Genomic DNA, 15,263 nt, shown 5'->3' with positions numbered 1-15,263 from the left:
ACCCCAAATCCCAAAGCGGCATCCATCTCTCTGTTTGTAAAGTGCTTTACTCCAATGGACAAAGTAGATGTATAGAGAGGTCTTCTATCCCCTCAGTTCCTGCAGCATCTAAAGAGACTCCCGTGAGACTCTTCTCATTAACATAAAATTACAATGTTTCATTTGAACAACTGACCAAGAGCAGCAATTAAATCCAAAGAAATTTTAAAGGCATCTCACAGAATAAGAAGATTGTCCAATCTTGTAAGTTGATAACATTATTGCTTTCTTGGACTGGGAAGATAATTTCCCTAATGAACTTGAACTGTTATTTCTTATCTGGAAAATGATGGTGTCCTATTTGTCTTGAGCCATAGAATAGTCTATAAACACGGTAACCCAGATGAAAATGTTTCTGCATTTTTTTTGCATTTTTAAAAATTTCTAAAAGCAAACAACAGAAAAACTTCAGAACCTATCTCAATTGTATAAAACCATAAAGAAAGTAACAGGCATTAGGGATTTCAATACCAAAAAATTTCAAATGCCATGTTTACATTTTGCACTCACACACAAAGCCTAAATATAAAGCATTCATTCTTTTACAAATCTTATTTCAAGCTTTCTTTTATCCTTTTCTTGAAACATATTTTACTAAACTGTATATATACATGCACGCTCAGATCTGGGAAGAACTAGTTGTTTTTGTTTTTCTTGTTTTGTTTTTGTTTGAGACGGAGTCTCGCTCTTGTTGCCCAGGCTGGAGTGCAGTGGTACAATCTCGGCTCACTACAACCTCCACCTCCCAGGTTCAAGTGATTCTCCTGCCTCAGCCTCCAGAGTAGCTGGGATTGCAGGCGTGCACCACCACGCCTGGCTAATTTTTGTATTTTTAGTACAGACAGGGTTTCACCATGTTGCCCAAGCTGGTCTCAAACTCCTGACTTCAGGTGATCTGCCCACCTGGGCCTCCCAAAGTGCTGGACCGGTTGAGTTCTGTGTCAGTGCTCCCATGTTCCCAGGGAAAAGACAAGGAGGAAGCTGTTAGTGGAAAACAGTTACCCAAAGTGCTGAAAAGCAATTCTGATGGGGCTGGGGTTTTGCAACTGGGAGCACATTTTTGGCATTTTGCTGCCAATAGTTTAGAGGCAGGAAATCCTGCCTCCGTTTCACAAAGGCAGCTCCTGTGTTTACACCCAATTACTTGAATGATGTCTGAGGGGCCTGGAGAAAGACTAGGTTTGGTATTGGGCATTTATTATGACATGTCAAATTATTGCCTAAGAGGCATCCCCATTCATCCTGAAAGCAAAGAGTAGCATTTGCCAGCATGCCAAAAATGACTCTGCAGTTTCAAGAAATACACACACCCCAACAGAGAGCCTCTAGCCCCTCTAGGGACTTGGCAAGTGTACCACCCATCTTTCAGCTGAAACATCTACTTCAGCCTCTCAAACAGAATCCCCGCCTGCCCTGTGGTTTTCTTATGTCTCTAGAGCTCTGCCTGTTCTGGGAACCTCAGCACCCTGGGTCCAGCACAAAGCCCCTGCCCCAAGTACATGTACAAGACCAAGCCATTGACAAGCAAAGATCAAAGAGTGGACAGAGGTCAAAGGCTCTCAAACACCCACAGCATCATGCATTTCAGCACTGACTTTCAACATGGTTTGATCCTGGACGGGGCCGTGAGAAACAGATCTTTTTCTGAGACATCTGTTGAGAAGCTTTCCCCAGCCTACTAGGAAAACAATAAGAAATGTTTTAAAAGTAAAATATGTTGGCAACTTTTATGAAATGTTTTCTTTTGATGTCCATTTATTACTGCATCAAGAGTATTAAAATATCTGGCTGAAAAGAAAAAAACATATCCATATTATAGCCAACCATACAGCTGCTTTAGGGAACATGCAGATAAAATAATGAAACAACTGAAGAATGTTTAAATGTTTATTTTCATGTTAAAAACGATGTGTTACCCTGTGGTTAGAATATACCTTTATGCTGAAAAATGAAGTCACTTTATTTCCGAAATATTTCCAGAAAAAAAGAAAAGGAAAAAATCCAAAAGTCAAGAAGAATAAGATGAAAATGTTCTGGCAGATTCCATCATCAATCCCAACATAAGCCACATCCTTTCTAGGCCAGAATTCCAAATTCAGGGCATTTCATGATGTTATTAGGTCTCAAATGTTTTTCCCACTATCAGTTTAGATATTTTTGAGTGGGATGTCTGTACATTTAAAAGCTACAATTTTGCATGCTTTCATTTTAAAAAACTCGGTGTTTCATTATATTGCCTATATTACATACAAAAATATCTGCAGTCCATATTTTAGCATAACTTTTCCACCATCCATACCGTCCCTTTACATGACAGGTGATATGCATTACATCACACGTATATAATTTTGATAAAAAGGGGAGGGTTGCTGAGTTTATAAACCATCTGTTATGTCATTTACAGAGAATGAAATGGAGAATTGAGACCATTTTTAGGTAATTAGAATGGAAAACACATTGGTGTCCCTGACAGATAGGGTTCAGATGAAACCACGCTCTGTGGTCCTTGCTGTGAGACTGAATAGTTCCCTCACAGAGCCTTAATAGTTCTCTGAAAGGGCTCCAACATCCCAGTAATGGGAAGACCTCTTTCTAAAATAATGAAACAAGACTGCTACCAAAATGCACAAAGGTGGACGTTCTAAAACTTAAAAGTTAGCAAGTTACAAATTACTTAGTCTACAGATGTGGCAATGGGACAAAAGCAATCAACTTTCCCCCTGCATGACTTTATAAATAGAAACTTCTGTCTAGATAGTAAGGATTATTATAGTCTGGGAATTTATCCTGGCCAGTGTGCACTATACAACAGCTAGGAAGTCAATTATTCCTTGTCTTGGGACACATGAAGCATTCTGAGGTTTGCTAGGTGTTGTTTTTCCAGGGCAACCTTCTATTGTCTTTTCTTCTTGCCTTCTCTCAAATGCAACACACCTGTGTGTTTAAGCATCAGTTCTTTGATGTGGCAGCTGCTTCTTGATTCCTGTGCTCTGGCCTCTACTGCAGCACATCTGGACCTTGGAGGCAGCGGTTGCAATCCTCAATGGTTCCAGGTCGTATGCTGGTCATCTAGCGTCTGAACCTCCCTTCCTGTGACCATGGAGTTCACTGTCTGGTGCCTTCTCAAGAGGCTTGCTGGTGTCTCCCTCAGTGGGAGGCTGAGCATTCCATTCCCATGGGAGAGGAAGGGACTTTATAAATGTTTGGTTCAGGTTATTTAACAAGACTAATAATGTGGGTCTATCAGCCATAAAATCATGGAAAATCCAGGCAAATTCATGGTCCCCAGAAAATTAGATTTCATGACTTAACAGTTTATACCTTTACCTCCACTTTAGATATTTTGGGGCACAGCACCTAATAGTTGTACATTGACTAGCTGGAAAACAAGGTGCTATAACCCATGGTTTATAATCTTCAGGAAATATTTAGAGGAGGAAATATTTTAATGAAATTCTTTCATGAGAAATAGTATCCATGCCAAATCTGAGGACAATTGACGGTCACTGCTGATTCTTACTGAATAGTTTGTTTTCTGGCTCTTCAGTATTCACACACACACACACACATACACACATGGGCATATGTGTGTATATGTGTTTATATACATCTGGGTGTGGGTTCTATGGTGGAAGGAACCCTTCCCCCATGGCCTTCCATTTGATTATTATTTTGAACTGACTGGGTTATAACACAAACGAGCAAAGCTGGCTACACAGGGGCTGTATCACTCAGGGTGACTCTAAGTAATCACAAGAAGCATCTTCAGGACTGTGGCCAGCTTCCAGCCCTGCTGAGAAAGCACTGGCATGTTTGAATGCTCCCCAGTTTGCCCCCTGCACCCCATCAAGCACTGCCATCAGAGGGAATGCTCTAATTTGTATGTTCCCTAATAACACTCCCCATGGCAGTGATAATTTCCTTTACCTCCTCCCCAGTTAGACCCCCTACCCAAAGTCTTCACTTTACCAGTGGGCAGGACCCTGCTGTACGTGTGTAAGAGATTTCCTCCCCATTTCAGCGGAGGTTCTTCATTTTCAGAAATGAATTCCCAGTATTTCTGGAATGCTAGAGATCCAAAGGGAGAGAGGACTGAAGAGCCTCTCAGAAAGAGCCGACTCACCTGGATAGCTATGTGCCAATCAGCATATGAACTTTCTTCAGTCCTGTATGGTTGGTTCTGAGCTACCTCTGCACCAAACTCTTTGAAAAGCTTTTGGCTGACTAAGGAATCTTCCCATAAAGTGTCAGCCATCTCTCTGCAAGCTCCTTTTGCAGCTAATGCCTGGCTCTCCTCGCTTCCTTATCCCATCAAACTGAACTATTTTTGGAACTTCACCAGCTTCAGTTCCTAAGCCCCGTTTTATAGAACTAACTGAACACTGGGCTCTGGAGGTCAGGCCTACATCACTTGCAATTTCAGCACTGTTCACAAACACACTGTAGTCCTGTGGGCCAGAGATACAGAAAGAACTTTTTGGCTGCCACGTCATGGCTAGAGGAGGCTGGGTTGTCATGTTCCCATCCAAGGAAATCTACAATCAGAGAACAACTGAACGCCTCTCCTTGGATTAGCTCAGTTGTCAGCCATTTGGGGTCAGGGCACTGCTTCAGCTGACTTCCTGCAGATCCTTCCTACTTTGGGCCTTTAAAATTATATTTCTTAGAGATGCAAATGGCTCAGTAAAGCTCATAATGAGGCATACTAGTCCAGTGTCCACATTTCCAATAATACGATCTTAATAAATATGTCATCACATTTTGCTAATCTGAAATTTTTGCCTTAGGACCATTCATGATGCTACAAAAATAACATTTTTATTTAAATATTATGCAGGAGTTGTTTCTTTTTTTCTCTTGCCATTTTGATTTTTCAATAGCTGTGGTTTTTAAATTTTTTTTTCTACAATAGCTACTTCTTGAATTCTGGAATGGTCACTTATTTGTATGGACTTTCCGGGGAAACATTGCTTCTCTCCACAAATGCACACCCTGTCAATGTTTTGTCTCTGCCAGAGTCATGATTGAGGTTTTTGTTTTTGGTTTTTTTTTTTTTTTGTCATTGTATGAATGGATTTCTATATATTGCTAACTTGAAATGTCATTCTACTTACTTAAAAAAAAAAAAAAAACTTTTGTTCTGGTAAAATGGAAAGTGCAATCTGCATCTATTTCCTAGATAACCTCCTTTCTGTGCAGGCCCATTCTACTTTAAGACTTCAGTTTGGATAACAAATTGTGTTGGCCACAAAGTACTTGTATAAATACAGCTATGTTGGGGCCTTTTTACCCTCAGAAATGCACTCCAGGAGTTCCCCAAGAGTTTTCAACAAGCAGAGAATAAAAATAAATGTTTGTGATTGACAACTTTTCTCCAAATTTTTGAAACTTCACGTAGAAAACTGTAAAGAGCTGACCCTCCCTCATTGTATATTAACATTTTAAGTAAAACCCTTTGTCCCAGTGTTATACAAGAGAGTTCAGCAACAAAAGGAAGGAAAAACAAAGTGAGAATAAGCTTCTTGGATACCGTCCCTAGATGAAGAAGTGCGGAAAACTGGAAAAACCTGACATCCTGCCTGGAGACCCAGGAAATAACACGGCATGGCAAATCCCAGGGAAGAAAACTCATGTGTAAATCAAACAGAGCTCAAGGAAAAGACTGAAATTTCTTCTCTTCATGTTTCAAAAAGAATTCCAGAGGTCAAAGGAACAGGTGCAGGTGCAAATATATATAAAAATAATGAGCAGCGCTCATGACAAATCAGGATAGCTACATTCAGTCATCTTTCATGTATGTCTAAACTCAGGCCAAGGGGCAATTAGTGTCCACTGTGCTTTAAAAGGTCTAGGAATAGAAAAATCAACACCCAAATCTTTTCTAATTCCACATGGCCATTTGTCACGAGATGACTAACAATGTCTGTGGGGTCAGGTTTCCTACATTTGCACTGAGCTTGTGCCAGGCAGTCCATAAAACTGTTGTCTTAGAATTTCTTCAGTCCCCACATGTGGCTGTTTTAGAGGCATATCCAGACTTAAAACCCAGCTTCTATAGCTTTCCAGACCTCTTTTACCTGCTTAGAAATGAATCCCACCAGACCTCCACAAATCAAACTTTGTTAAATCATCCCCTATTGCTGATCACACTCACTGCTCCAGCATTCAAAAAACAGAAGGCATAAAGGTGAATACAAACATAAGAAAGGAGTTTACATCTGGTCTTGCAGTCTTTCCATATAGTCTCTAAAGTCCTGTGAATCCCCCAGCCCCATATCTTGGCAGACCCACTTGATGTTATCATCGCTGTCAAACAGGATGGAGTTGGTGTATGGGCCGCCGTCCTCTGGAAGGATGGTGGTGTAGGAAGTGAACTTGACTCTCTTCCTCTTTGGGCCCGAAGAATTCATAGGTTCATTTTTAATTTCTTTCTCATAGACATAGTCAGAGGGTCTGAGTAGTTGACTATGAAAAGTCTTCTGGGAACTGCCATTCAGAAGGAAGTTCCTCTCCTCAAACTGGAGGCCCCTGTCTATCATGGTTGTGCACTCCTCCGACGGGAGTGTAATGTCAACAGGGTTCTCCAGAAGTTCCACTTCATTCCCAAGCCAGACCCAGTCGTGGGAATGGGGGATGTTGCCCTGCTCGCTCACAGCAAACCTTTTGTGTCTGTATTTCCAGGCAAATGCCACGCAGTTGATCAAGAAGACCAGAATGGCCAGGCAGAAGACACAGAGCAGGGCATACATGCCAATCTCCAAGTCTGTTAGCCCCCTTGAGGTCACTGTGAGGTCACTAGGATTATTGGGGTCCGGTGACTTCCCTTGATTGGGGAAGCTTGTGAAGGCATCTGGACCACCACTTTTGAATAACTTATTCTTCCCTTCCATGGGAGACTGGGGGGTTGTGCTTTTGTTGGTACTTTCCTCGTGGCCAACAGGTGTGCCATGGTGGAACCATTCCTGGACGGCTCTCTCCTGGTTTCCTTCACGCTCTATGGAATTACTGAGGTGGTCTTTATATTCCCGACTGATGCCCTCAATATCATTGCTGCCTCCTTGGTGCTCATCACTACTCGGTTCGAATTTGACCTTGACATTTCCTTTACCCACGGCAAGAATACTCTTCCTCTTGGTCTTCTGACAAGGTTCACTTATCATCATTTCTAACTTAATCAAAGGCCCTTGTCCTTCACCCTCTGCAACCACAATTGGCCATTTGGACTCAAGGTTTGCCTGGACAGACACCACCATTTCATCCAATGATGAGACAGTAACAGAATAATCCTTAGGATCGTAAATGTCTAAAGGTGTCACCGAACCATCACTGAATAAAATCCAAGAACTTACTATTGCTTCCTAAGGAAAATGAAACCAAAGCATTATGTTATAATCAGATTCCTTCAAATTTGAAAACATAAATATAATTTCCTATATAAATTGTTTCAATATAAGGAGAAGATGTCTATAGTTTTATAATCTTGAACAGTTCTGGTTATGCCTTGAACTGGTGGAACTGGCATCAATAATGTGCTGTAGCCTCACTGGGACAAGGAATAAATAATACACTTTAATGACAGCATTAAACTATAATTTATTGCATACATACAATAGAATTTGACCTTTTTAAAAACATATTGAAAGATCAGGCAATTTATCTGAATCAATTTCAGGTGCAACAAATCAGGCTACTGCTCAAGATAATATCACTTTGAACATTCTTTATTAAGAACCCAGTGGTGACGTAGCAAGACATGCACTGGCTGGGGGGGTGGGGAAGATGCACTGTGAGGCTGGCTGGCTGGAATGGCACAGTGGCTCTGGTATCTTCAGAAATAATTTATAGAAGTTTAGAGATGGGAGGAAGTTTTAGAGTTGACCATAATTATTGTAAACAGTAACATTGGTGTCTATTAGCCATGCATAAGTAGCTGAAATGGAATTTCCAAGTATCAAAAACCACCTGCTTTGGCAAAAGTGAAAACGTGATCCTTTGGCCACGGTCTAGCAGCAGGCTGTGCCTGGCACAGATAAGCCCAGCAGAAAGCAAATGGCGTATGGGGATGTGGTGGGTGTGGAAAAGCACATAAGAGGAAATGTGTCTAAGTCCCTGAATACTTTTCTCAGAGACAGAACATCCTGGATGAGAAACAAGAAGCTTCAAGAATCCCCAGTCCTAGGCATGAGGGTTCTCCTGCTCTCCTTTACAGGACGTGCTAACTGAGACAGAATTCATCTCCACTGACCAGGGAGGCAGGGCCCCTGCGACACTCACCTGCTGTGGGGACTGAAGAACATCCAGGGCAGCGACTGTGGAGACGATGGCCCTTTTGTCTGCTCGGTGTGGCTGCAGGGAGAGAGACATGCCAGCTACGAGCTGCACTCCCAGCTCCGCGATGGTGACTCGGTCATCCAGGACGATTACCGTCTTCTCAGCCAGGATGGAGTCCGAGAGCGGCGAGAGGACCTGAAAAGTCAGCGGGGAGGCTCATGCATCTCTGTTCCTCACAAGCACCATGAACCCCTTAACTAGGGCTCCCAACAAAGTGCTCTCCCAGCCCTTGGCTCAATGCATGCACCCGTGGGAATTGGTTAGGAGAGTATTATGCTATTGTCCAATCACACTTAACAATTACAGGAGTTTTATATAGATGATCTTGGTGTATTTACTTTCCTCTGATTTATGTCATGATAACAGCCGTGTATTTTCTGAGAGAATCTTGATTTAATTTAGAGGCAGTAATAAAAACCTGTCCATTGATATTAGGTACTCAAAGAGCAACATCTTCCCAACAACTAATATTTAGAATGGCACAGCTGCCCTTCAAACAGGGTGGTCATCCTGTATTACTCAGGTGGACCCAATGTAATCACGTGAGTCCTTCAAAGCAGAGACCTTTTCCTGGCTGGGGGCAGAAGGGGAAGTTAGAGGTTCAGTGTGGGAAGGACTCCATCCAGCCGTTACTGAAGGCGGAAAAGACCACATGACAAGGAATGCAGGTGGCCTTGGAGCAGAGTGACTCCTGGTGACCCCTGGCTGACAGTGGGCAAGGAAACAGGGACCTCGGTCAGTCCTAAAATCACAAAGCACTAAGTTCTGCCCACAACCTGAAGGAGCTCGGCAGCCAAGTCTTTCCCCAAACTCCCAGATAAGAGCCCAGCCCAGCCGAGACCTGGAGTTCAGCCTCGTGGTGCCCTGAGCACAGAAAGCAGCAGGCCCACGCGGACGCCTGACCTGCGGAAATATTAGCTGACTAACGGGTGTTTTTTAAGCTGCTAGTTTGTGGTAATTTGTTACACAAAAATAGAAAACACAGAACATAACATGTTTCATCCAGCTTTGCCAAAAATATAGCTTTAGCTACAATAAAATCTGACTTAGTTAACTCTGAGCAGAAACATTTTAAATTTGTATAAAGAAATATTCTGCACCATTTCTGCATACTTATCCTGTCAAATTGGCTAGAAAATAATTTTACTGTCACTATGATAAAGAATATTTAGCTATGGATTATTATGTTTTGAAAAAAGTTTGTCTACAAGGTATGATATAACTAAATGGTTAAACTTCAAGGTTAGGAGGAAAAAAACTAGCTTTCAGCAGTTCAACCACCTTCTATTGGTGATTACAAAATGGAGAGTATGATATTGGGGAAAAGATTATTTACACTATATGTTTCATTTAGCCTTCTTGGTAAAAGGGATTAGATATTTTTGTCAACTCTCTAAAATATGAAAATTAATCTGAGTTTAGGTTATTAAAATTGGTGAATGCTCTATTGCTTCTCATTATTATCTTACAAACAAACAGAGGCAATGCATGCACAGTGACACACGTTGATATGCACGGCCACGTGCACATGAGCACACAGACACACATCTGCACAACAGCATCTACCTGGCCACTCATCAACACAGACTGGTGCTGGGCAAAGTGGCAAGGCATGGCAGCGTGTACCTGCACCGTGGTTATTCCCGGCTCCCGACCAGCCAGGGTCCTGCCGTCCTGTAACTGAGCGATTTTCGGCTCCTCCACCTTCATGAACTCGGTCACAAGGTCAGTGATGTCAAACTGCCAGTCGGGGCCCAGCATGTAGGTGAGCTGCCCTAAGTCAGGCGACTCGGCCACAAACTGGGTGAGGACGCGCACCGTGGCGTGCTGGTACTGCAGGGAGCAGCCTCGTCCCTTCTTCTCCTCATCGTCCTCGTCATCGCTATCCCGGGTAGGCCTAGAGCACAAGGAATCAAAACAGAATAAAGTCCTCATTGTTAAGAAGTTCTACATGCCCTTGTTTTTCAGATTCTAGGTGAGCCCACAGAATGAAATGAAATGGTCTTTCTCCTGCCGGACCCGCTCAGCCATCTATCCATTCCCTGTTCATTCACTCATTCCAAAAGCACTTTGGTGAGGATCACGTGCTTTGTGCTGGCAACAGGAATGGCAAGGGCAGCTCCTGTCTTCCTGGCCCATACAGAGGCTGAGGCTCTGGTCCTGGTGTCCTGGAAACTGGTAATTTTAAAACCATTCCCCTGTGGGATGGAGGAACCTAAGATATGAGTCAGAACTGCTGTTTGGATTCATTTTGACATTGGACCTCATGCCAAGTTCTCTACCCTCTCACAGGCTCCGCTACCTCCCCTTGGAAACGAACACATAGGAACAGCTGGGCCCCTTTCCTCCCTCATAGTTCCACATGAGGACCAAGTAGGTCAATGTACGATGACATCTCAGAAATGGCCCTTTAGGAACCCCAGACCAACCAGGAACCATCGGCCGTGGATGGTTCTAACACCCCACCTCCTCATCGGCTGAGGCCCTCTAGTCTGTACAGAAAGAAGCAGCTTCCTGAGCTTATGGCCCTAAAGTCTGCCAAAGGATCCTTTCCTTCTACCGTCCTACACTAATCTAAAATCACTGCTCTGGGAGCAGACCTGCTCATGCTACTGCTAAAACATCTGAAATGTGTCTCTCCTGCTGCCCGTCCTGGCTTCTCCCTTCCTTCCTTATGGCTCTGGCCCTTCCCCTCTCCCTGGCACCTGTTATCCTCTAACCTCCACCTGTCCACAATCCACCCTGAGAGAGCCTCTCTGGCTCTGCAATTCCAGAACCTTCCCCTCAAGAAGTAGCAGTCCTGTGTCCCTTTGAGAGTGCTTTGTTTGGTGACTACTGACCAGTCTGTGCCCTCGGTGCCTGGGGATTGTGTCAGGGGAGAAAGGGGAGAAGGGGAGTGACTCGTGCATGCTGAATTAGACCTACTGTGTGTCCTCTTCCACGTGCTTACATAAGGATGAGAGCGGACATCGATTGCCCATGCAGCACACAACAGCCATGCATATTTAATGCATGTAATCTTCACACACCCCCAAAGAGCGAGGTTGAATTATTTCTCTGATCTTACCAGTGAGGAAACCAAGACGTGGTTTGTGCGGCCACTCAGCCAGGGCCACACAGCTGGCCGTCTCCCGAGGCAGGGCCCACACAACCAGGCCAGCTGCCCCATCACGTGTGTCCCCTTCCTTTCTATAGCTAAGTCCGTTCATCTTCTCAACAGCTATGAAACATGTTCTTATTTTTGCATAAAGAAACCAGGCTCAGTGGTTAATATGTATCCCAGATAACTGGCAATTAGCAGGTCTGGATACAGCTCCATTTGACTTCTGAAAGCTACTTTCTTTACTATATGACATTCTGCCTCCCTGAAAGGTCTGAGAACGATTTATAAAATGATAGAAAAAATTTTCACCAGCACAATAGCATAATAATTTTGGTTTCCCAAAGTAAGAAATGAGTATCTCCGTGAGTAAGACAGATGGTATTAGGTGGCAAAGAAACATAGCATTCAATTTAAAAAATAAAAATAAAACAAACAAATAACATACTGAAAAGTTATTCCCATTTTATTTTTCGATCCTTCTGAATATGTCACAGGGAATATCTCTGTTCTGTGCTAGGATGTCTTTAAAGTGTCTCAGAACTAACTACTTTCCATTAGTTAATAAAGACAAGTTCACATAGGCAGGCAATGGTGTCTACTCAGAATTTAACAACATTGTTTAGTTTTCTTTGTAATAATTTTAGGTTAAATTTATTTTATGATAAATGACACTAGTCGACCATTTGTGCTAGCAATGGGAAGTTCCCTTTAAATTAATGGGTAAAAAAGAAGAACACCACTAGGCATGTGTTTCATTAAAATGTGGCAGTATCATCATAATGGTCAATGAGTACATGAGATTTTAGAAATCTTGTGGTAATGAAACAAAACAATCCTGTTATTTTAGGGCAGACTGTATCCTATTTATTTATTTAAACTTTTAATTTCAAAATAATTACAAATTAACTAAAAGCTAAAAAACAAACAAACAAACAAACAAACAAAAAACCAGGAGATCTTATACACTCTTTACCCAGTTCCCTGAAGTTAGCATCTTCCTAACTATAAGAAAATATCAAAACCAGGAAATTGGCAATGGTATACACGGAGCTTATTAACATGCAAGCATAACTTATTACAGTCTAATGATACCAAAGCTTTGCTACGTTGAGTGTAGATACCTTAGTTCCCTGTAAGTCCCATTACCCTGACCACTTTTAAGAATATAATTGTTTTAAGTATGTTTTTCTATCTATCCTAAGTACCACATCAGATAATGTCATACTTTCCCCTTTGAATACCAAACATGATGTAAAAAATTGATGCGAAGGAAAGTCTATCCTATTCAACAGTGTTTTTACTCATTCTATCATTCTTCTTTCCTTTCTGAAGTTCCAAATCCTTTTCCATTATAATTTTTTCTGTCTACTGAAGTTTCCTGTCTAATGAAGTTCCATTAGCCATGCTTTAAAGGTAGGTCTCCTGAAAACAAACTCTCGAAGTTTTTGTTCATTTAAGAATGTCTTGATTCTCCTTTCATTCCTAAAGGATACTTTTGCCAGGTAAAGAATTTGAGGCTGACAATGCCTTTCTTTTAGCGCCTGAAAAATGTGCGAAGTCCTTCTGGCCTCTGTGGTTTCAGGCGAAAAATTCATTGCCATTCAAATTGGTATAACCCGTCTCTGGATGTGTTTAAGACTTTCTTTGTCTTTCATTTTCAGAAGTTTAATTACAATGTGTCTTCACGTGGATTTTTGGGCTTCTCATGTTTGTGGTTTCTCAAGCTTTTGGAAACTACGCGTGTATGCCTCTTGACAAATCGGAGAGGTTTTCAGCCATTATTCCTGCAAATACTGTTTGAGCCCAACACCTTTTCTCCTTTTCTTCTCGGATTCTAATCATGGGAATCCTAGATATTTTCTTATAGTCCCACAAGCCCCTGATGCTCCATTCCTTTTTTCCCACAAGTCTATTTTCTCTGTTATTTAGATGAAGTAAATTGTATTGTCTGTTCTCAAGTCCACTGATTTTATCCTCTGTCATCTCACTGTACTGCTGAGCCTATTGAGGGCTTTTGTTCACCCTCGTTTCTATATTTTTCTATAATTTACATCTGGTTCTTTTTTATAAGTTATGTTTCCTTGCTGAGATATTTTCCTTTTTAATTGATTCCAAGGCTATTTCTAATTTCTTACTGAAAGCTTTTTTTTTCCTTTGGTATGGCTGCTTTAAAATCCTTGTCAGATATTCTAACATCTGGTTTATCTGGGCATTGCCATCAGTTGACCATCTTTTCTCATTCAAGTTGTGGTTTATCTAATTCTTGGTATGACGAGTGATATTTTTGTTATGTTCTGGATATTTTGTTCATTATGACAGGAAACTCTGGGTTCAACTGAAATCTATTGTAGTTAAATTTGCTTTGTTTCAGTGCATATGTCCTAGGCTACTTTTGTGCACTTAGGTTCTAATGACAATTTGGCTTGAGAGCCCTCAGGTGCTATTCTGGTCTGTTTTGTTCCCCTGGTCCTGTGGTTTCCTGCAGTGAAGCAGGAATCCCACTTGAATGTCTCTGGGTTTGCCCAACGGAGACGAGGGCACCTCCCTGGCCTGGGTGGAGGCTGGAAGACATCAGGCAGGCAGGGCAGTATCACTTCCCCCAGCGGCCCTTCAAGTTTCAGCAATGGGTTTTCAAGATCCACCCTTGGCCTTTTGCTTCAAGCACACTTTTCTGACAGTGAATCTCTTAAAATTTCTTCATCATTTGCTGTCTGGAAAGACTGAAAATTTCAACATCATCAGGTCCCTGTTTCTTCTTGTCTCATAGCCCTTCCAAAATTTTCTCTCTCCTCTTGCATTCTGCTATTAGCAGCAAGATGAATCTAAGTGCACATTCAGTATTTGCCTGGTCTTCTCCTCAGCTATCTGACCTCACTTGCTTTCCACACACCTGCAGGGCACAATCTTGCGAAGCACTCTGTCACCTCCTAACCAGAATCCATGCTCCTCAACTCCCCCTAAACCCTCACTGGCAGCATTTTTGAAGTTCAGATTTCTACTTCCCATTTGTGCACAATGATCTCAGCTTTCTGTAAGGTGATTTGGGATTTCTCTACAATGATCCTCATGCATCATGTACAACGTCTTTAACACCCATGTTTCCACTAACAATCTGTTCAAGGCAATTGATGCTTTTTCCATTATGCTCCTCAAAATCTTCCAGCCTCCACTCACTGCCTGATTCCAAAGGCACACTCACATTTGAGGTATGACTTATGGCTACAAGCCACCAATGGGCAACAGGCTCTATATTCGTTTTCTATTGCTGCATAACAAATGACCACAAACTTCATGGTTTAAAACAATGCCCACACCAACACACTCACAGTTCTGCAAGCCAGTAATCCAGGCAGGCTCAACTGAATTCTCTACACAGAGATTCACAAGTTCAATATTAAGGGGTCAACTGGACTGGTCTCTTATCTGGAAGTGCTAGGGAAGAATCCACTTCTAAGATCAGCCAGGTTGTTGGCAGAATTCTGTTCCTAAGGTTATAGAACTGAGGCTCCATTTCCTGGCTGGTTGTCATCTGGAGGCTGCTCTCGGCTACTAAAGATTACCACATTCCTTGGTAAGTGGCTCAGTCCACATTCGTCAGCAAGTGGCTCAAGCCACCTTCAAAGCCAGCAGTGCATCATCACGTTGTTCTCATCCTCGAATCTTCCCAACTTCCCCTTCTGCTACCAGTTGGCAGGAACTCTGCTTTCAGAGGCTTCTTTGGTGGGTCCCATCACCTGGCTAATCTCTGTATTTTAAGGTCCACTGATTTGGGATTGTAGTTACATCTGTA

General features: G+C 42.3%; 1 protein-coding gene across 2 annotated transcripts in view; it reads right to left on the bottom strand.

Moving 5' to 3' along the window:
- Positions 1-1,912: 1,912 nt before the first annotated feature.
- TMEM132B (transmembrane protein 132B) overlaps positions 1,913-15,263 on the bottom strand; it is a 470,175-nt gene continuing 456,824 nt past the window's right edge. For both annotated transcript variants that reach the window (XM_015431809.4, XM_065525023.2), the window contains exons 7-9: positions 9,997-10,267; positions 8,314-8,505; positions 1,913-7,397 (exon numbers count right to left, since the gene is read on the bottom strand). In XM_015431809.4, the coding sequence (XP_015287295.2) occupies positions 6,252-7,397; positions 8,314-8,505; positions 9,997-10,267 (1,609 nt within the window). In that variant the 3' untranslated portion in view covers positions 1,913-6,251. The remainder of the gene's footprint in view (positions 7,398-8,313; positions 8,506-9,996; positions 10,268-15,263) is intronic.

Source organism: Macaca fascicularis, chromosome 11 (assembly GCF_037993035.2).
Source record: "Macaca fascicularis isolate 582-1 chromosome 11, T2T-MFA8v1.1".
NCBI classification, from domain to species: Eukaryota; Metazoa; Chordata; class Mammalia; order Primates; family Cercopithecidae; genus Macaca; species Macaca fascicularis.
Note: the sequence above shows the minus strand (reverse complement) of the source record. Positions and strands in the feature narration are given on the sequence as shown.